A 21,359-nucleotide genomic window follows, 5' to 3' on the forward strand; every position below is an offset into this window, starting at 1 on the left:
ACGGACTTCAATGGGCATAGCCTAACCTATGAACTGAAATAAGAAAGCCTTATTGTGTAAACCTATTAAGGTTTCCTTGCAACTTGCAAAGTGCGTGTAGTCAATTGAACAATCTGAAACTGAACGCGGACTTAACTTATCATTGAAGCTATGCGGACCTAGTAACTAGACATTTCTCGAGTTGTTATGATTGCTACATGCACAACTCCTTTATTTCCATGGTTACTTTTGGTTAGATTGGCTTGTCTCCATGGTTTGTTCAGCAGTAGCTGCTGTTGCCTCGTTGTTGTTCCCCTCCTCTGAGTCAGTCGGCTCGATTTCAGTATCTAGATAATAAGATCTCCTGGCCAGGTACCTCAAGACAAGTTGACGAAGCACCTTTCGTCTCTGAGGAAAAACAAAATGGTTGTGGTAGCACTGACAAAAGTCAACCGTTAAAACTTGTAATTGAGAGTAAAACTGTTAGAAAAGTTAACAGTGTCTATTAAATTACAGTGTCATTTGCAAGCTCAAGTGTCAACGTAACTGTTCAGAAATGAGACGCTGTTTAATAATGTTATTCGATTATTCGTTTAAGCAGAAAAACAAAATACTGTTTACCTTCTGTTCACCAATTCTTTTAACTCTCGAGATTGTCCTAGTTTTAGGCCTCCTCTTAATCAGCTTTTCAAGAGAATCCTAAACACGGAGAAAATCAAATTGTTCCACAAACGAGATACTGTAATAAGTAAAGTTAACATTTTACATGTAGGTAGTTTTTGTTGATGTAATTCCAAGCTGTAGCGAAATATGTGGATTGAGTTCTTCTTTGCTGTAACACCTTTGAAACTCTTTCAATGACGTTTTGTTGATAAATGAAATGATAATGAAACTTAGAGGCTGTTTACATGGAGGCAGTCGGGGGACCCCAGATAGGTGAGGTAACCCGCTTAGGTGGGGTAACCCGCCTGTCCTTATTAATAATCTCTCATATAGTCAACCCACCTATCAAGTAAAGAAACGTTTTAGCTCTACAAAAAATAGCAAGTAACATTTCTCTCAGCCCATTTAACTGTAACTGCTGTTCTTGCTATGTTTTTAGCCAATAGTTCGCCTATCTTCCTCGTGAAACGAGTGAAATGTTCCGCCATTTTGTATTCACTACCAAAACATCTCAACCTTGTCCCCAGGTCTTTTCGGCTAACTGTTCATTGCTGCACACTTGACGTCATTTTTCATATATCGCAAAATTCTTCCAATTTTGGTCTACAATAGCTGGTTATGATGAATTATGCGTGGGATTTTAGGCAATCAGAAAAGAACAAATATTTTGAATAAATACTACCAATATATTTTAAACTAACCAAGATGGGTTCGGGGCAAAAGGCTTTAAAAAGACGTTCAATAATCCAGCCGACTGGAAGCAGCACATACAAGATGCTAAACGGTGGCGGAAGAACGCTTTTCTTGTAAATCCAGTTTAACCACATCTTTGTCCTCGTAAACTTCCATTCAGTGTCCAAGTTTTTCTGACGATCATTTAAAATAAATTTATTTAGTCAGAGTAATCTTTGCTCAAGTATAGCCAGGTCAAGTATTGCACGTAGCGAGGAGGGTTATAAGTTAAACAACCCATCGCGGTCACGCATTTTGAAGTGATTCGCTGATCAGTCGATAATTTATTACTGGATGGCGGGCTTATAACTTATAAGTTTTAACTTGTGTGATAGAGGTATTAACTCGATTGCATCATCAATTTTTAACCATTGTGGTACTAGCGCGAATCAGGTGGTGAATAACGCACGCGCAAGTAAAGAAAAGTCTATAATTGTACTTTCTTAAAATCGCAAAAAAAAATAGTCAGTTGTTACTAGACATACAGTAACCCAAGGAATCAAATTTTCAGAGTTTCAAATTTGAGGACCATAATGAAAACTTTACATTGACTTTTTGCAGGCTGAGATATATTTCACCTCTCTACATGAAGTAACCTGTGGTTATGGGCCCCCTCCCCTCAAATTTTTTTTTTTTCGGGAAGTGGCGTATTGTACACATGCTATACAGTACACCCTCCACCTAACGAATGGCCAAGGGACTGGAAAAATATGTTGATATAACGAGGTTTCGTTGTATGGAGGTTCTTTTCCATATACTTTACTATTACTGAGGCGTCGAATATCATTCGTTATACAGAGGTTCATTATATCGAGGTTAAACTGTACGTGAAGTAGTTGTCCTAAACAGAATGGATTTTTTTCTTATTGTCATTGGTGCAAGAACTAGCCCATACACTGCCGTTTTTTGGGTCGTCACGCAACGCTCCTTCCGAAAAAACGGCTGCTGAGAACGAGGAGCATTGCGTGATGACCCAAAGAACGTCTGTTTAGCAGGCTATGCAAGAACGCGAGAACGACTTTTTGCTTACCGAAATCCGCGTATAGGATTCATTGAGTACTGCAATCAGCATGTTAAGAGCGACAAGAACGGCTACAATATTGAACACCCCAAACAGCGTCAAGCCTGTCCACCAGATAGTCTCGTAACCTGCCTCTGCAATCAAAAATCCTTCACGTTCAACTTGACCAAAAAGAGACCAGAAGATCACATTTGCACTGCTGTCTAACCTGAAATAATAACAAACGATTATGATTAACTTTTCCCCATAAATTACACAGCTAATCAGAAAGCTATAAAACGCTTCATATTACTGGCATTGTTTACAAAACAAATCGGGCGCCTTTAAAATTGTTTCGTGGCGAAAAAATTGAGCAGTTTGCATAATCGACGAGAAAATTAAAATGAAAAAAAGTGATCAATAGTCCCACAAAATGGTATATAGCTCTTTTCCTCCCTCATTGTCACAGAAGGAAATTGTAGAGAGCCTACAAAACAACATTACAAAGGGAAAACCATCGCAAGAAGTAATATTATACTTTATCACCATTTTCCTGTCTTCTGATTTAAACCTGTCGTATTTACTCTTTCACAAATTGTCGCTCATTTTGCATTTATTTCCGAAAATGAAGAAAAATAACTCACTCATTAAAATTCCGGTTACCTATTTTTTGCGAATAATTTTTGACTCAGAGAGATTTGACAAAAAACTGGGCAATGACATTTTATGTGCAACGGGAAATTCCAGTAAGATGAAGCCACATGGAAAATGCTTTGTACGTATTTACATATTCGTTGTTCATATTAATATATAGATTTAGCCAGGGCTAAAAGCGAAGCTCCCATTAATAAATTTATAATTTCAATCAAACAATAAACTTGTATTCCAAAATTCAGATAGCTTTACAGCACATTCATGTGACTTTTGAAGGAAAGGCTAAGTGATTTTAGAGAAAAATATTTTGCAAAGAACCGCCAAGAGTGAACCAAATCTTACATCAACTTCACAGCCTCATATGTACACCCAAAAAATAGCAACGATCTTCGATCACATTTAAGAGCCATAATGGGCAGGCTCTTGATCACCGTAGATTACAATTAGGCCTGGAAAAAAAATCAAGCCGAATTCTTTGCGTTCGGCAAGTTTACTTTACAAAATCTCGCCAACAAATCTGGGTGAGTGAAAACCAACCTTTTTACCATTTGTACATCACATCTGAGGTGAAACAGTGCTATGACGCACTGTTTTTATCATACAGACCTCTGACAGAATGCAGTATTTCACAATTTTGCGATACAAATTACACTCATTCAATATTCAGGACGATCGAAGCACGCCTGGGCTTTCAGCTAAACCGTTAAAATAATTTTCAAAATCACCTGTACGGCCAGCCGCTTCTCACTTTCACAGCTCATGAGCTGTGGTCGACTGTTTGAATGAACATTGATAGAGTTTCGCTCCAACACAATAAAGAATTTATTATGTTGATTTTTTTGTTTATTTTATCGATGTGTAATCTTCAAAAGCGTTTCATACGCGCGGCAGTTTGAGTACTCGTGAAAGCGATGTTAACACTGAACGAGTGAAAACAAACGGCACAGCGATTAAAATTACAATAGAGACTACTAACAATCAATAAAAGAAATATAATTCGGTGAAACATATACAGAAACAACAATTTTCATTCACGAAGACAAGTATTAAAGTGTCTGTAAGAATCCTGAGTCTTCAAGCTTAAGGTTAAAAGCCGGCCTCCCGGTGTTTGCTATTTTTAAAAATGAACTTGAGGCAAGAAAATCGCCCAAAGCTTTCTTTTACAGCTAGGATTATAACTAAATATTCTTTGAAACGTTTTCTTTCTATTTGCGGTGAGAAAATGTCTAAAGACTTTTTAAAGTTCTGTAAGCTTTTATAAAATAACTAAGATAGTACGCGCGCTCTGATTGGCCGAGAGCAGTGTTTGCATGAGAGTATGTAAACATGGTTGAGGCGTCAAGTTGTTTGGCTTTTCGCGCGCTAATCACGCAAGCATCAAATTTGAAAAAGTTTTCGAGTTCAAAACTCGACAAGTTTACTTTATTTACCCATTCCTTCGTCGGCTGAAACATGGAAAATCGTTACAAAGAAGGTGAGTCAATTTTTCTTCGCTTAAGCTGACATTTTAAGCGAGAAAACTCCGTATTTTGCAAAGCATCTTTTTGCAAAACAAGAACTCATTACGCGTGCAAGACTTCGTGGACTAGATTTTGCGACTGGTAAGAATTTCTCTTTTAATCAGTGCCATACAAAGAGTTTTGCGTTTTTTTCTAGGGAAAGTTATTTTATAAAAGCAATAGAAAACTTTTTTCCTGTGTTTGCATAGCCTGATATAAACACTCGAGGCGTTGGGAGAATTCTCGACGGTTATGCAAACCCTCGACTTCGTCTCGGGTTTGCATAACTGTCTCGAATTCTCCCAACCCCTCTCGTGTTTATATCAGGTTATGCAAACACGGAAAACGTTTTCTATTGCTTAAATATCAAACCTGATGCTCGGTCAGATCATTGTCTCAAATCTTACAAACGTGCATAAACTAAATAGCCGAATAAACTACGCTCGACTTCATTAAATTACATATAAAAAATAAACATCAAATACAATAATTACTCATGCTTACCATTCGAGATGCAACTCCTGAAAGGTATCTAGTAAGGCCAGTATCGCTTCAGAGTTTTCAAGCAAGGTGAAAAACGAAAACAATGCCATCCGAAATCGGATTTCCGAGTTTGACAAGCGACGCATCTCTCCACCAAAAAAACAATAAACAAATTAGCGACGAATAACCGAAATCTCTTGATAGCAGCTGTATTTCATTTTTGTACATCCAGTAGAGAAAGACAGTTAAAAAAATCTCAAGTTGACACAAAACTCTGTCAGCTTCAGCCGTCAAAGTAAACAAGATTCAAGATGCTGCATAAATTTTCCGCATGAACTCACCTGTCAAATTTTGACCAATCAGAGCATAAAAATTGGACGTAGAGCGTGACCAACGCGTGGCCTTGGCAAGAAAAGGTCTTCCCCGCCTGTGTTTCTAAATAACTGGCTGAATTTTCGCGTCCAAGGTTAGTTTGAAATCAAAATCTTAATAGTGCGGGGCCATAGTGACATAAACACAACATATTTCATATGACTTTTTAAAAAAATAAACTTGAGCCTGCGATCATTTGAAAACTAATAACTTGTCAGCGGATAACTTCAAAAAAGTACTCGACCTAGATGGGTCGACACCTGAGCCCGCGATATGGTCAGGTGGCCAGCCAGAGGATACCTTGTTTTGACAGATGTCAATTGATCCATGGATATTATCCATGATTGATCACAACATTGATGAGCAATCAGTTTTCTCCTGGGCTCCCAAAGTGGTTAGAAAGTGTGAAAGTAAGCATTGGTTGTCCTGTGGTGCGGACGGATAGTTAAAAGCTGGCTGAATTTTCGCATCCGAGGTCAGTTTGAAATCAAAATTTTAATTGTGCGGCACATAAACACAACATATTTCATATGAATTAAAAATATATATACTTGAGCCTGCGATCGCTTGAAAACTAGTAACTTATCAGCGGATAACGTTAAAGAAGTTCGACCTTGATGGGTCAACACCTGAGCCCGCGATACGGTCAAGTGATACTAGTCAGCGGATACCCTGTTTCGACAGCTGTCAATTGATCACAACGTTGATGTCCAAAATGTGTGCATTATCAGCTTTCCTGTGCTCCCAAACTAGCTAGAAAGTATGAGATTGAACATTGGTGCCCTGTGGTGCGGACGGACGGGCGATGTACGGTCACGTTCAGGGCGGATAAAGGTTGGGCGGTGAAACGAGCGCTCCGCTCTTCATTTAATGTGTGATGCGGAGTAGTACTGGCACGAGCGCTCTTTCCGCGCTTCCGGTGCGCTTGAAGGCCGGCGAAATTTTCCTTTTTGCAAACCGGAAATCCTATTTTCTTTCTGCAATTTCAGGCTACAATGTTAAATAGATAAATTCGTTTCATAACAATATCAATAAACAGTTTCATATTTTTGTGTCTGTACGTCTATAAGTCAAACTTGTTGGTCGTATAATGCCAAAATTTGAGTTAGATTTGAAAGTGTTGAATACCTCCTCCTTCCACTAAATATCACCTAATCGTCTTTCGCCGTTTCGTTTGCAAAAGCTTAACACTTCTTAACCTCAATTTTTGCATATGTTAAAGGGGGGAAAATTTTATATAACATAACAAAAAATTAGATTGATATGTATTGATATAGTGGCGTTGTACTTCTTTAAACTTTGGTTCTCGGGTGAAACGCGCCATGGCGATTCGCCATGCGTTGCAAATCCGGCAACTGCATGTAAACAAAATTTATTGCGGTTAGTTGTAAGGTTTTTTCTCCGTTTTTCTCTCTAAAACAAAACAAGGTAAACAGTAAAAACTGAGGGGAAACTAATTTTGAAGTTTCGAAGAAACAGAAAGACGTATGAGATGTTTTTTTCAAATTAAAAAGAAGGATGATGGTGATTGAAATTAGCATAATTTCACCTTGCGCGAGCTGCCCGCATTTATAAAATACACGTCATCTAGTTATGAAGTACGATCTGCTGTTTTTGCCATGGATGACATGGATGAGATTTTCCTTCGTGTTTTAGACAATACTTAGTTGTTTTTGTTTTGGAATAACATCGACATTGGCGAGTAGCAGAACGAAAATATAATTCAGTAGTAGAGCCATGGAAGTAATAAAAGAAACCCTTTGAAAGAGATGTTTGTCTACTCCAACTAAACCTCCCGCAAAAAATAGCAACATTTGCCTCTCGGAGACAGCGTACCAGCACAAGGAACGAGGAAGAAGTGCAAGAAAACAAATCAAGCTGCCATAATTCAGTGACAGCGGCTGTGTCTATCGTAAAAAACACATCACAAGCCCTGACCGAAGTCGAAAACAAGCGACATACCTAAGCAGAGTCCCAGTCCACTGCATCACACCTTTTTGCTCGGACGCGCTCGTTTCACCGCCCAACCTTTATCCGCCCTGGTCACGTTATTACCAAATTTTCTGGGATGGGTAGATTTCCTTAGCTGTGGAGCTCCGCTATAGAGTACTAAAGTGATGACGTCATAAAATGGAATGTCTGAAATTAAGGGATTTGTCAGGATATTCTGAAAGAACAGAAATGAGCATTTCGGGGCAAATTGTCTCTGTCCTCTGAGATGTTAGCCGGTTATACTCAGAAAACTCCATACAAACGCTTCTAATTTTTTTTTAGTCGACCCAAAAAAATTTAGAAGGGTTTGTGTGGAGTTTTCTGAGCATAACTGGGCTACGATCTCAGAGACAATTTGCCCCGAAATGCTCATTTTTGGCAAGTAGGCCTCTTGGACATTGTTTTTTCATAATATCCTGACAAATCCCTTAATTTCAGAGATTTTATTTTTATGACGTCACACTTTAGTACTCTATAATTACTTAAGATAAATCTTTTATACTTACCTTTCCAGCTCTAGCGAAATCTTCTCCTCCGTCCCCGGTGCGAAGTACTCTTTGGCCGCGTTATACTGCGAGTAAAGCTTTGTGAAACTCACAGCAAATGCCAGAAAAACGAAACCAAAATAAAGAAAGAACTTTGCTGCATCGATAAGCATCTGTATAAATGCATTTAGCAATGGACCAATACTGGCGTTTTCCTGACTCAAAAATGAAAAATTTAGGGCAAATGCCTGGAGAATTCCCAAGGATAAAAAGCTTTCGGCAGACAGCATGATCGTGTAAGATCTCAACACAGCATGGTCTTCTAGCGTCAGAGAATGGGATCCGCTTGGAAGAGTTACCCTTCCAATCAACCAAATTACGTCGCCAAGGACGAAAGACACCACCATTGTCGAAGCCAGATAGTTCCAGTGATATGAAAAAAAGCGGGATCTTCCATTGTGAAGCACGTCTTTTATGAGGTCTACCAGTAGACCAATGACAAATATTCTGACATACAAATCTGTGAGAGGAATACAAGATGAATCATTTAGCTTGCCCCTCAATAAGGCAGTCTTAACTTAGTGTATTAACAGTGATAAATCTCTTTTCATCGATATATCTTACCACTAAACGAGAAGCCTCCCAGAAAATGACTGGTACTTGATGTGACTGCAAGCAGATATAGAAATGTCTGATAGGACCCGGCGTAGATGAGGAACCTCACAAAAGGAGAGCGAAACATGCTGGTCACTTTATGTTTGGGGAAAAGGCCTTCAAAAACAAACCAAACCACTAAAGCCAATGGGCACAGCAAGGCAACCACGAGTAGTAACACTGACTTTTTCCAAACACCTTTCACCTCCAAGAAAGAGGCGTTTTTATAAACTTCCGAATTCAGTACCAGCAGACTGTAAGGATGGGCGACAAACTAAAAAGAAATATTAACAGTTAGTACCAAGAGATGGTAAACTAAACTTGGTGGCAAGCGAACTTAAGGATATTGCATCAAAATCTCTTCAAAGCCTTCACCCAGACGGGCTTGAATGCGGATCGTAGCCGTTATAACGCAAATCTTATTTGATTTAAAAAAATTAAAGAAAGGCTTAAAACATTCCTTCTTAAGACTTAAAAAATTCCTTCTTTCTTAGTTAAATTGAATCTTTGTTGAGCTACACACCTTTTATTTTTCTTTTTTCTCTTTTTTCTTTCTTCTTTTTTTTTTTTCTTTAAACAATTAATCGAAATTTTCATTCAGTACCCTTAACTTGTATGGCTTACCCTATAGTTCCAGGAAGCCTATAGTTTACCAGCCCCTGGCTTCTATATAGGCTTCCTTGCCTTCACCACATTTGATCTTTTAAATAATTTAGTTAGAATATTGTATATTATCTTTAAGGTATTTCTGTATGCTGTTGTTGTATTTCTTGTTAAAGGCAAAATAAAATGAATGAATGAATGAATGAATGAATGAATGAATGAATGAATGAATGAATGAATGAAAGATGGCCTTATCATTAAAAATAATCTTGAATAGACCTTTTTCGTTTTGGCAAGAGCAGCAAACTCCAGAATGTTAAGAGAATCTGTCTCCAGCGTAGAAAACGTTTTCCTTCGCTCTTCGCTTCCATAACGCATCTGATCTCTTCCTGTGTGCAGCATTCCTTCAGGAGCGACACAGTAAACTCTTCACAGTCATTACAAAGCGTAAGATACTCCTTCCTAAATTCGTATTCTTGCTCGGATATGTCACGGAATTCCTTGCTCAGGGCACAAGCTCGAAGAACTGGGTCAGGACCACTCCGCACGTTTTGGAGAAAAGAAGCCGCGATAAACACAGGGCTGGCCATTGTGCGGTATTCATTTAAACGGTGTACTGTACTATGGAGCTTCTCGCTTGAGACATCAGTAAATTCTGTCGACATTCGCATAGTTTTGGGATCCTCAATGGTGAATCCGTGTTCAAGAAAAAGCTTGACAATTTGAAAATTCTGCAAACGGGCCGCCAGGTTGAGTGGTGTTGTAAAAGAAGTATGACCTCTGACAGAGAGCATTTTAGGTGACGGTGTCTGAGGCTGTTGATCACAAAACTGAAGTAGTATCTCTACTACCCGCACGTCACCTTCATGCACTGTATTCAGCAAAGCGAGCTGTAGGCTAGCTCCGCCACTCAATAGTAAAGTTATTGCATCGTCTCGATCGGACGCATCATTCAAATCAGCTGCTACTTGTATAATTGTTTTACCAGAGCTGTCTAGAAGATCAAGGTCTTTATTTGCTCGAGGTAAACCAAGTTCGCTCTTGATTTTCTTTAAATCACCGTTCTTTACAGCCTCGTAAAGGTTTGGTTGTGACTGGTCAATCGATGGAAAGTCGCTTTCTTTAAATTTGTTAGCTTGCAAAGCATCTTTTAATTCCATTGGATGCAAATCAACAAGAAATGGTCACCTGCAATTTAAAAAAAAAAACGTTCCGTAAGCGCAGCTGAAAGAAAAAATCCTTTTAAGAGCCTGATAGTATCTCTGTAGGCAGTGGATAGATCTGATACCTGTACGAATTATTAGATAATTCCTCCTTTTATCCAGCGGCCTTGTGGGAACTTTGTGAAATAGAAAATTAAGGAAACCCTAAGTAAATCTGGTCTGGAGAGGGATGGTTCCGCCAATATAAACTTCACCAAAGACAGTGCAGTGTCAAACTGATTCTGTCGTCTTCCGTGTTAACAAGGACCGCTCCATTCGCAGAACGGAGTAGACCAGTGTGCACCTGACACACCGGCAAGTTAAGATTAAGATCAGTACGAGTGATGATGTTCCCATGATACCATACTCACGGCATAAATGGGCCTTTTAAGTTAAGCCAGCGCTGGAAAACGCTATAAAGGATTGGCGAAATTATCAACTGATACAGGAAACAAGAGGTGATAAGAAGGACAAACATGAACACAGTGTGGGATTTTTTTTTCCTTAGAGACATTGTGGGATGTTTTATGGAATGTCAGGTATTTTCCAGGAGACTCAATCAGAATCATCTTACGGCAATACCCTTTAACATTACCGTGAAACAAGTATATGCACCAGCAATAAACTATGGGGGAAGGGTAGGGATTTTATGAAAAGCTCCCAGACGTCATAAGTACAGACATAGATACAGCTACAAAACAATCCGAGGACATTTAAATGCAAAAATTGGAAAAAGATGCAGTGGAAAACTGTCATGGCGTTAGCTAGCCCTGCTGCAATGAAGTACATAATCAGAGATTCCTAAAATTTGCTGCGCTGTTAATCTCGATCCTGGCGAATTCCTGCTGTCCACATAAAAAAAGAAGTGGAAGATGGTCTTAACACTAACAGCCCTGGTGGGAAATATCATAATCATAGATACTACGTTTAGGTAAAAAGAAGTTTTGGAAGAGGGGTAGGAGTTTCCCTAGCTGAGGAAGCAAGTGTTCATGAAGAAAAAATCAGAAACCCAACAGTCAAGTTCGAGCTAGAGAAACTGAAGTACCCCTGGACACACCACAACATTTGTTCCACTGGTGATCCTAGAGAACCACGGCCAACTGACCTGGAAAAAGTGGCCACAACCCTCAAAATAGTACTGTCTGACACAGCTGCCAAAGTCCCTGGTAAACTTTGTCACACAAAGAACCCTAGGTGACAGCTGAAATCTTAAACCACCGCGACTTAGTGAGCAGAAAACTGAAAAAGTGAAAGAATAGTCGTGATTAAGCAATGTGATATTAAGATGTTGACCGCAAAGCGAGGCATTAAATTGGCCAGGAAATCCTGGAATCTAAACACTGTATGAAAACTAATAAAGCAGGAACGCTTATATTTTTATAAATGGACAAGGAACCGACAGCTACCAAGTAGGGAACGACTAGCTTCGTTAAAGTACTTAAGAGGAATATTCTCGACAGAAGATCAAGAGATACGTATACGAACAGGATGAACTGAGTGGTCCAGCGGTGTTTGACGGCCCTTCTGCAACTGAAGAGACTGAACCATATCATCCGAGAAGAATTTAGGCAGTAGTAAACTCGCTGTACGAAAGGAAAGGAAGAGAAAAACAGCTGCACCGGTACTCGCTGATAGAGAGAGTCTCACAGGTATTTGCAATAAGATCTTGCAGAATGAGGAGTTGCCAAATCCTTGGACTGAAGCTACCATAGTGTCCGTCAGAGTTAAGTGAAAAGCGAAGTCTAATTTTACCATAACTGAGCGATTTCTCACACGCTAATTGGTCGACAGCTATGTTCGATATAAGCAATAGAAAACGTTTTCTGTGTTTCCATAGCCTGTTATAAACACGAGAGGGGTTGGGAGAATTCGAGACATTTTATGCAAATCCGAAACGAAGTCAAGGTTTTGCATAACTGTTTAGGATAAGTAAATAAGTTCTCTATTCCTTAAACATCAGTGACACACTCCCCTGCGGTTCGTGTGTCACTTCTTTGTTTTTACCACATTTTGACGTCATCTGCGATCTATTACTGATCAGACGCACGGCAGCATGGAATCTATTTCTTAAACAGACCATGGAAACGAAGTCATGGTGGTGTAATTTGTTTTTCTCTTTCTCGCGTGCCCGTTGTTCTGAGAAACTTCAACTGCGTCTCGTGGCTTCACTTAAGCTTTCAACATTTTCACGTCATTTTTATTATGATCGATAAGATTACAAATCATGGAAAATTATTGTCGACTTGTTAATTGGATAAGATTACGCGGGATCGGACTCACTTACGCCATATGCTTGAGTAACGATACATACCATACGACACGCTACAAAAACGTTTTCCTTTGGCCTTTTAAACCGGCAACATTTTGTTGCAAAGAGTAGGACTACCCTCTACTTTCTGCAACAACTATTCGTAACCTGCAAAAACCTGAACAAAAATCTGATCCGAAAGCTCGAGCGTGTCCAGAGGCGCGCTACAAGGTATATTCTGGACCCTCCATTTATTTGTGACCAAACATACAGGGACAGGAAATACAATAAATCGAAGGGGGTAAACATCACACTGAAAAAATGTAGACAGAGACGGTGGCTTTAAATTTTGCAGTTGAATCCATTGTTAAATAATCAGATGGCAGGCTATTCCAGTCAATGATAGTTCTCGGCCAGAAGCTGTATTTGTACGTTTCACGGGATGGCTGAAGTGGAATAAATTTCAGTGTATGAGATGCCCTGGTTTTTAGGGGGGACTGATGATGTACATAGCAGGGGATATCAATAGCGTCCTTTATGTACATCAGTGTCAGTCTAGCTACTTGTCTTCGTTTTTCGAGAGTTGGCCAATTTAGTTGCTTTAGGGCCTTGGTTACGCATCCCTCCTTTTCCGTGTTCGTTCTTGTTACGAAGCGTGCTGCCCTGTGCTGAACCTGTTCGAGCCATGATGTGATATGCTCTATAAGGATCCCATACACTACAACCATTATACTCCAACGTTGGTCTCACTAGCCATTTGTAGCCTTAAACTTTAACCTTTTGTGAGCGATGATGCAAGTTCCTCTTGACAAAGCCGAGAGTCGAATTGGCTTTGTTTGTAATGTTCAGGATATGTGGCTTCCAGTTTAGGTCCTCTGACAGAGAAACTCCGAGGTAAGGATAGTGGTCTACAGCCCGGCTGTAGGGTATGGCTAAGCATAGTGTACGGGTGTATAAAAGGATACATGGTTCTGCAAACGCGTAGAACGTAACACTTCGATGGTTTGAAGGCCATTTGCCACAACTTTGCCCTGCATCGTCGGAATTGTGTACCAGACCATCAACAGGGTGTCGTCAGCAAATAACTTAATATAGGAGGTAATATCATTACCTATGTCGTTAACGAATAACCAGAAGCACAAGGGACCCAACACTGTTCCTTGCAGGACTCCTGATCTCACGCAAGACTTCTCACTGTACTCGCTTTCAAGGACCACCTGTTGGATTCTTCCAATTAGCCATACCTTTATCTAGGGTAAGACTAAACCACGAATGCCATAGTACTCTAATTTAAGTAACAGACGTTTGTGTGCTACTTTATCGAAGGCTTTAGAAAAGTCTAAGATCAAAAGATCAGTCTGCTGGTTCATATCATTTACTGACCGAGCCAGATGCTCTACGGCATTGATGAGATGTAGGGATCGTAACGTCGACGGTGAATACACTCGATTTTGAGAATGGTTTCCTTTTCTTTGAATGAGGAACAGAACATATGAACTTAGCGCGACACCATCCCTTGCGAATTCTCCCATTCAAATACTTTTGTGACTCTTATATTCTTAAGTGCAACGAGCGCACTTAATTTCGTTCGCTCCGTAAAGTGCTACCCTTCGCCGCGCGGATTCTCATAAATCCATTACTTTCTTTGTGAAAGGACCTCAGAAAAGTACAGTATCTCTCGTTCCCGCAGTTGGAGTTAAATCTTCTTTTAAGTGGCGCTCAGGCACACAACCACTCGATGGAAACCGAGGGTCGAAACCGCATCGATCGACTCAATCGCTAAGACGTGGAGTCACAACAAAATCCTTGAGGCCTCACTAGCCTCCCTTTCGGGTACGTAGACCCGGGCCGGCCGAGAGGTCCGCCATATTTGCATTGGGTGTATTTATGAAAGTGTTTATAGTTATTTGTGTACATGCATGAGAAATAAATGCTCAATCAAGAGTGAATTTGTATGAAATGTTCAAATACAAGTCATATTAAAGGTGATAAGTTTTTCAATTCTCAACATGCATGAGCTTGTTGAGACATTGGTTGCCAGAGGCATAGTTTCTTAAATTCCCAGACTGATAGTCAAATGAACACTTTCCCTGACCAAATGAATTGACAATTTGTTCAGATATTAATGAATTCCAAATTCCAGTCAAAACTTCGTGTACTGGACAAAGAAGATGTAAGAGAGAGACTTCTTTGTTTTCTGTTCAGGGAAAATCTGCTTAGTATTGTTCCATGGGTTTTTGTTCTTTTGTTTTATGTCATCTGTGTCCGGTACACAAAATAAATGCCCAGACTCCCATCACAGCCATCCTCTCCACCTTTTTAATACATGCATTTATCGTGAATATAAAGTGCAGAATGGATTGAACGAATTTTAGCGCTCGGTGAGTTTTGTAAATGAGATCAATGACGTTGTATATATTTTAACAGTTTTAAGCTTTTTTATATTTATAGGATGTTATTATTTATTTAGGACTTTATCATTATCATTTTATTATACTCACTATTGTAAGATTCTGTTATATTATATTATATATTATATTGTAAATACACAAATCAGCTTAATAGCTGCAAGCTGTTTACAAACAGACTATCTATCTATCTATCTCTTATAAGAAACCCTATATCAGGTTGTCGTTTGATTTCTTGAAACAATATTCTGCCAATGGAACATGTTTAACTTCAGTGATATGTCACCTCCCTCTGACTTCTTTGAAAGAGTTAAATTTTCCTTGACTTGTACTGAAATTCCCTGACTTGTTAAATTGTCCCTTACAGGGAGAAGAATTTATTTTGTTGGAATAGTAACATCTATCACACACTAATATTGTAAAGAGACCCAAAATACAGATGTTCTTTTCGAATATTAAATAGGATCGAAAATAGGAGGCCAGCAATAATAATGCTTGACTTAAAAGATACAGCTGTGTTTATCTATAAGGCTGCTAGTAAGTATACATAGATAATATATTTTACATGTCCTTATCGGTGTTCTTGAAAAATAAAGCTTACTGTTAGTGTAAAACCCATTGTTGCTCACGGTGTAAAGGCTTATCGGCTGTCCAGAGACCGTTGGAAATATATTCTTGACGTGCATTGTACAGATCGTGTAACTCTTGCTGCCTATCGCTGCATCGAAGAAGATAATTTTGACTGTAAACTTCAACCGTTGGCTGATCTTCCTGATCTTCTGTCGCTTTTGAGTTGAAGCTTCGGCAGTCGGTGTTCCCTCTCTCCATCGGTTTCGTTTACAATGTAATTGTAGTATCTTGTCGCTGCCTCTTTACATGTTTGTGGTCGCTGTGTTGACGACGTTGCCTTCGCTCTGCTAAGCGATGTTCTTTCTGCCTCGCGGTTGTCTTCTTCGATCCGCCCGCCGATGAATCTCCAGAAGACTTTCGGTGGCAAATTTTCGCCGGCGAGGATTTCCAGCCACTTGTTGGCTTGCTGTTCTGTGTAACTTGCATGGGAAATTGCTCGTGATTCACCGATCGTACACATTGTTTCACAGACAATGAATAAACACATCAACCCCTCATGAATACAACATGACAGAATGCGCCCTGGTCATCGGCGGCATTTCTATGTTGCCTGGAAACAAAAAATGCTCCATGACGTAACGCTTCATGACGTCATTGGCGGGCACCACAGAAAGATAGATAGAGAGATGAGGAATCCAATTTTGCAGCTGGCTAAGACCACGCGCGGTAAACGCGCTCCGCGCGCGACTAGATTTTAAACTCGCTTCGCGAGAAATTAACAGTTCATCACAGAGGAAGTGCTAAATAAGTTTTTGTGCTGGATGTAGCACCATCCAGCACAAAAACCTAAGACCTTTAAAACTGGGGATACTTTGAGAAAAGTATGTCCAAGATCACCAGTATCAGTCTATCAAATTTTCTTAGCCTTCAACAAGCCCTTCACAGAGTATGGCATAAACCTAGCCCCGCAGTCATCCACGAAGAACTGCAACATCAAAAACGAGCATGAGCATCATACGAGTTTAAAAATTTACACTTAGGTTAATAGCCGGTGTGAGCATCTTCAATGGCAGAGTGGGAGAATAGGTTAAAACAACTGTTGGTGGCCATCAAGATTTGCGCTCCCATGCACCCCTTTGAACATCTCTCTAGAAACCCCGCTTAAAACGCCACAGCAAAACCTCTATTGCCTATGGTGTTGAAAAGCTGCAAGAAAACTAAGGTAATAAAGAATTTAGATAGGTAAATGACGGTAAAATTTGCGTGAAAGGCTATTTACCTGTGCGGTATATCATAAAACAATCATCTGTCGCAGTTAACGTTATCATTGCAAATGAGTCATATGCTGTAATTCAAATCCTATTTTGCTACAATTTTTATCTTTCTTTACCTTTTACTGCGATAACGAATAACGAGGCACAAAAAAGAGGAATTACCTTGTGTACCAAAGACAAAATATGTTCAAATATATCAACGATAGTTAGAAAACGAGTATTGGTGGAAATGATAATATAGAAATTTAAAGTTCACAGTTTTAGGATATTCCTTGGCGCGTCCTTTTTGAAAAATTAAATAAGATTCATACTAATCTAGTCATCTTCGTCCAGCAAAGATGCTTAGATTGATTTAAACAGTACCTTCACTGAATCACCAATAATTAAACTTCGTTCGGCTAGACAAAGACCAACTTCACAGAACTAAACATTGCATGCAAACTCACGGCTGCTAAAAATAAATTTCTAACCTTCATCCGCCGAATTGATTTTTCATCAAAATACTGGTTATTGCATTAAAGCTCCATGGAAACAATTTTTATTTAAAATTTTGCTCTCTGTCGGTTAAAAAACAGAGTCAAACTTCCGCTCTCTTCTTGACCTTGCATGCTTTTGGCCAAATTTCCCGAAACCAGTTGATTGCTTTTCGAATAGGCCAAGGTGAAGTATGATCAAGTGTGCTTTAGCATCCAATTCAAGTTTCTTTCCAAACAAGTAGCAAATTAAGAGAATTTAGTTTTTTTTTTGTTTTTTGTCCGACTGACTAGATCTTAGACTAGACTGAACCTCTCACTGTGATCCATGTATTTTTCCACGAATGTAAAGTCGTATACTATTACCATACTATTTTATTGAAAATATGTTTACATACTTGTAAAAATCATTGCATTTAGGATCACAATTCGATGTTTTTGGGTCCTTGTCACGCGAAGAAACCCCTAGAGGAGTCTAGGTGCAAAGCTACAATAGTTAAAGAAGCCCTAGAGGCGTCTGCGTGCGAGGCTAGTTTAAGAAGCCCTAGAGCGGCCTGGGTGTGAGGCTAGTTCGAGAAGCCCTAGAAGGGGGTCTGGGTGCAAGCCTAGTTTAAGAGGCGATAGAGGAACACCGCGGCAAAACGCACTGCGCATGGGCCAAAATTTAACATCCGGTCATAGATGATTGATCCAAAAGGTCTAGATAGCAGCAACAACATAGATAGTCGTATAAACATAACTTTCTTTAATTTTCCAGACATGTTTCGACGGTACATCCGTCATCTTCAGTGTTACATATTTTGAAATCGCCGTTGAATTTAAAGCGCGCGCGATCTTACAAAGTTCGTTACATTGCGTTGTCAATATTGCGTACTAAAACAAAAAATAAATGAGTGACGCTTAGTTCTTTGTGGGAAAGAGTCAGGTTAATGTGTTTCATCTGCTGGTTGAGATCGGGCTTCTCCCATTTTATAAACATGGATTCCTTAAGCTTCACTTGGTACTTATATGTTTCTAAATATATTTCTAAATATATTCAGACAGCAGTCAAGGGAGGTAAAACACATTCCTATTCAGGAGTCGAGCCCCAGGAAATACCTAAGTTCTTCTTTTAAATCCCTTCTCTTGGGCACTTCTCAGTCACGGCACAGAGGAGTATACGCAAACTTGCTAACCGGTTATGTAAACCTATTGATTTAAGGTTAGTCTTCACTACTTTCAAAGTCAGGAATCTTTTTAATGTGAAAGATGCTGTCCCTGAGGGGCTACGCACGCACGTGCACGTGTCTATAAATTTTCGTGTGCAAGTTGTAATGCTTGTTATGTTGGTGAAACCAGCCGACACGTCTCCACACAAGTGCGCGAGCACTTACTTTCAAACAGGTCTTCGAACGTTTTTAAACATCTGCAGAGTTTAGAGTTTTGTAGAGCATCCTGCACACCGGATTGCTTCGAGATCCTGGACTCTGCAGCGACTAAGTACCAAGTGAAGCTTAAGGAATCCATGTTTATAAATGGGAGAAGCCCAATCTCAACCAGCAGGTGAAACACATTAACCTGAATCTCTCCCTGTAAGAACTAAGCGTCACTCTTTAATTTTTTGTTTTAGTACGCAATATTGACAACGCAATGTAACGAACTTTGTAAGTTCGCGCGCGCTTTAAATTCAACGGCGATTTCAAAATATGTAACACTGAAGGTGACGGATGTGCCGTCGAAACATGTCTGGAAAATTAAAGAAAGTTGTTATGTTTATACGAGCATCCGGTCAGCTTTTTATTTCCGGTCTAGTATATAAACCAATTGCGTAAGCATAACTTTGCCGTCGCGCCAAGTTAAAAGCAAAAAGGGAGAAACAGACAAAAAAAGGGGGCGAAAAAAATCACTTCATTCGAAAGCTGATATATTTTCTAGTGTCAAACTTTTGCACCACATGGTTATCTGGTTGTACCAACGCTGAAAATGATGTTTGAAGTTTGTAGGTCGCTAGCGCTCGACATGATGCGCGAATTTGTTTTACCTGGCTTTCTTGCATGCTACCGGTTTGGCATGTTAAAGTTAATTGAGAGAAGGCGATAACTAAGAAAAGAATCTATAGCAATACTTATGAAAGAAACAAAAATAAAGACGTCATAATTATCACTAACACTAGAACCAACAAATAAAAGTTTAGTCCGCTCAATAATTATTTTATTATCGGAGAAAACAAGAACTGCACACAGAATGAAGCCGAGCGCGCGAGAGAGATTATGATCTGACTGGAAAGTGTGACTGAAAAAGTGACCGGAAATGCTCAACCTAGCGCATGCGTAGACTTTTTGCATCGGTGTTACCTAGAGGCGTCTGCGCGCGAACACCGCGGCAAAACGCACTGCGCATGAGCACCAAATTTAACATCCGGTCAGCTTTCATTCTCGTCCCCAGAGCCCGTCGTTTCTTGGTCACGTGGTAGGGAAACGAGGGGCTCTGAAAGCAGCCGTTACGGGATGTCAGAAAATTTCCGACATCCGGTCGCGCGTGTGCAGAAGTTACAAATATCACTGCTCATGCTCATAACGGATTTTTGTCCCTCGCCGATCCACTGGGGGAAAAATTTTACTTCCTGAGCTCTCTCTAGAGAGTGGCTTCTTTGGGGTGTTTTGAAAATTCACCACTTCACCCAACTTGGATTCACTGGTAATTTGCAGTTAAAAGAAGAAGACAGTAACAGAAACCGGCTGAACACACTGTTGGTTTGCAGAATTGGGACAATTAATCGGCAGACTATCGTCTGAGTTATATGAGTTTTTTTTTTTCAATACGTTTGGCGTTTCACATATATATTATAAATTACAACGTACTAACGCGTTACAGACTAAACCTAAAGCTTCTAACGATGTTGTACCATTTGTTGTCACATATAACCCAGCACTTCCACGCGTTTCTAATATCCTACGCAAACATTTTAACATCTTACACTCTTCTAACCGTTGCAAAGACGTCTTTAAGCAACCGCCTTTTGTTGCTTACAGACGTAGCCCTAATCTTCGTGACATTTTAGTTAAAGCACAATTACCCGTTATCTCCAACAATCATTTTCCGCCAGGCTCCTTCCGCTGTGGACAAAATTGTGCCACTTGTCCATATATTACTAACGGCCTCACACGTTATACCTTTTACGCGACAGGTGAACTTCGCATATTACTTGTAACACTAAAAACCTGATCTACATGGTTCAATGTAACCGTTGTAAATTTACAATATATAGGTGAAACTAAGCGACGTCTCAAGGACAGATTAATTAAACGATCACAGACGTGCAGTCGACAAAATTAACATTAAAACTAAACCCACTACTGTTTCTGAACACTTTCTCTCTCACTCTAACCATTCTCATACTGACATGAAGTTAATCCCACTAGAGAAAATTCATTCTTCACGTGACTCAGTTCGTAAGGCCAGGGAGTCGCATTTGAAAGATAAGGCCATGATCCTTGAACCTCATGGCCTAAACCGCCGTGAAGAATTATTGTAATCCATCTCTTTAGTATTTTTCCTTTCCAGTTTTTGTGTTGTACGTCATTTCCGCCTCTCCCTTTTAAACAATTTTTATTGCGACATTCTCCATATATAATACTGTGATTGCTACATAAGTTCAGTAACATCTGTAAACGTGAAGAAGGCTGGTATGGCTAGCCGAAATATTACGAAATTTAAGAACCAAGACGATGACTTTGTCGACGATGACCGGAAGTGAGTTACAGTGTACTGCGCAAGCGCGACTGGTAAATTTCGTCGTCGTGGTGTCGTCGACGACGCCAAACAAAGTAGAATCACTTCGTCCTGCAATCCACAAGCTTCGGCAGGTACAAATCCACTGTTTTAAGCGATTTTTGAAGTCCTTTGCATTTTCTTATCCTCGTAAATCCAGGTATCGTTCCTTTTTTCTCCTAACAAGCGATGTTGATTGCAAATTCGACTAATGAATTCTTTTTACTTCGAAGAATGACAACAGCTATGGAGGCCGAGCGAGCGAATTCGTAAGTGATAAATTAACTTGTACGTATTTAGGTAAGGCAAATCATATCA

At 39.7% G+C, this 21,359-nt stretch overlaps 1 protein-coding gene across 1 annotated transcript; it reads right to left on the bottom strand.

Moving 5' to 3' along the window:
* Positions 1-9,373: 9,373 nt before the first annotated feature.
* On the bottom strand, positions 9,374-10,276 carry LOC140938382 (short transient receptor potential channel 4-like). Its single transcript, XM_073387869.1, has one exon. It carries the CDS (start codon positions 10,274-10,276, stop codon positions 9,374-9,376), a length of 903 nt encoding a protein of 300 aa, XP_073243970.1.
* Between the last annotated feature and the right edge of the window lie 11,083 nt (positions 10,277-21,359).

This window comes from Porites lutea, chromosome 5 (genome assembly GCF_958299795.1).
Source record: "Porites lutea chromosome 5, jaPorLute2.1, whole genome shotgun sequence".
Classification (NCBI taxonomy): domain Eukaryota; kingdom Metazoa; phylum Cnidaria; class Anthozoa; order Scleractinia; family Poritidae; genus Porites; species Porites lutea.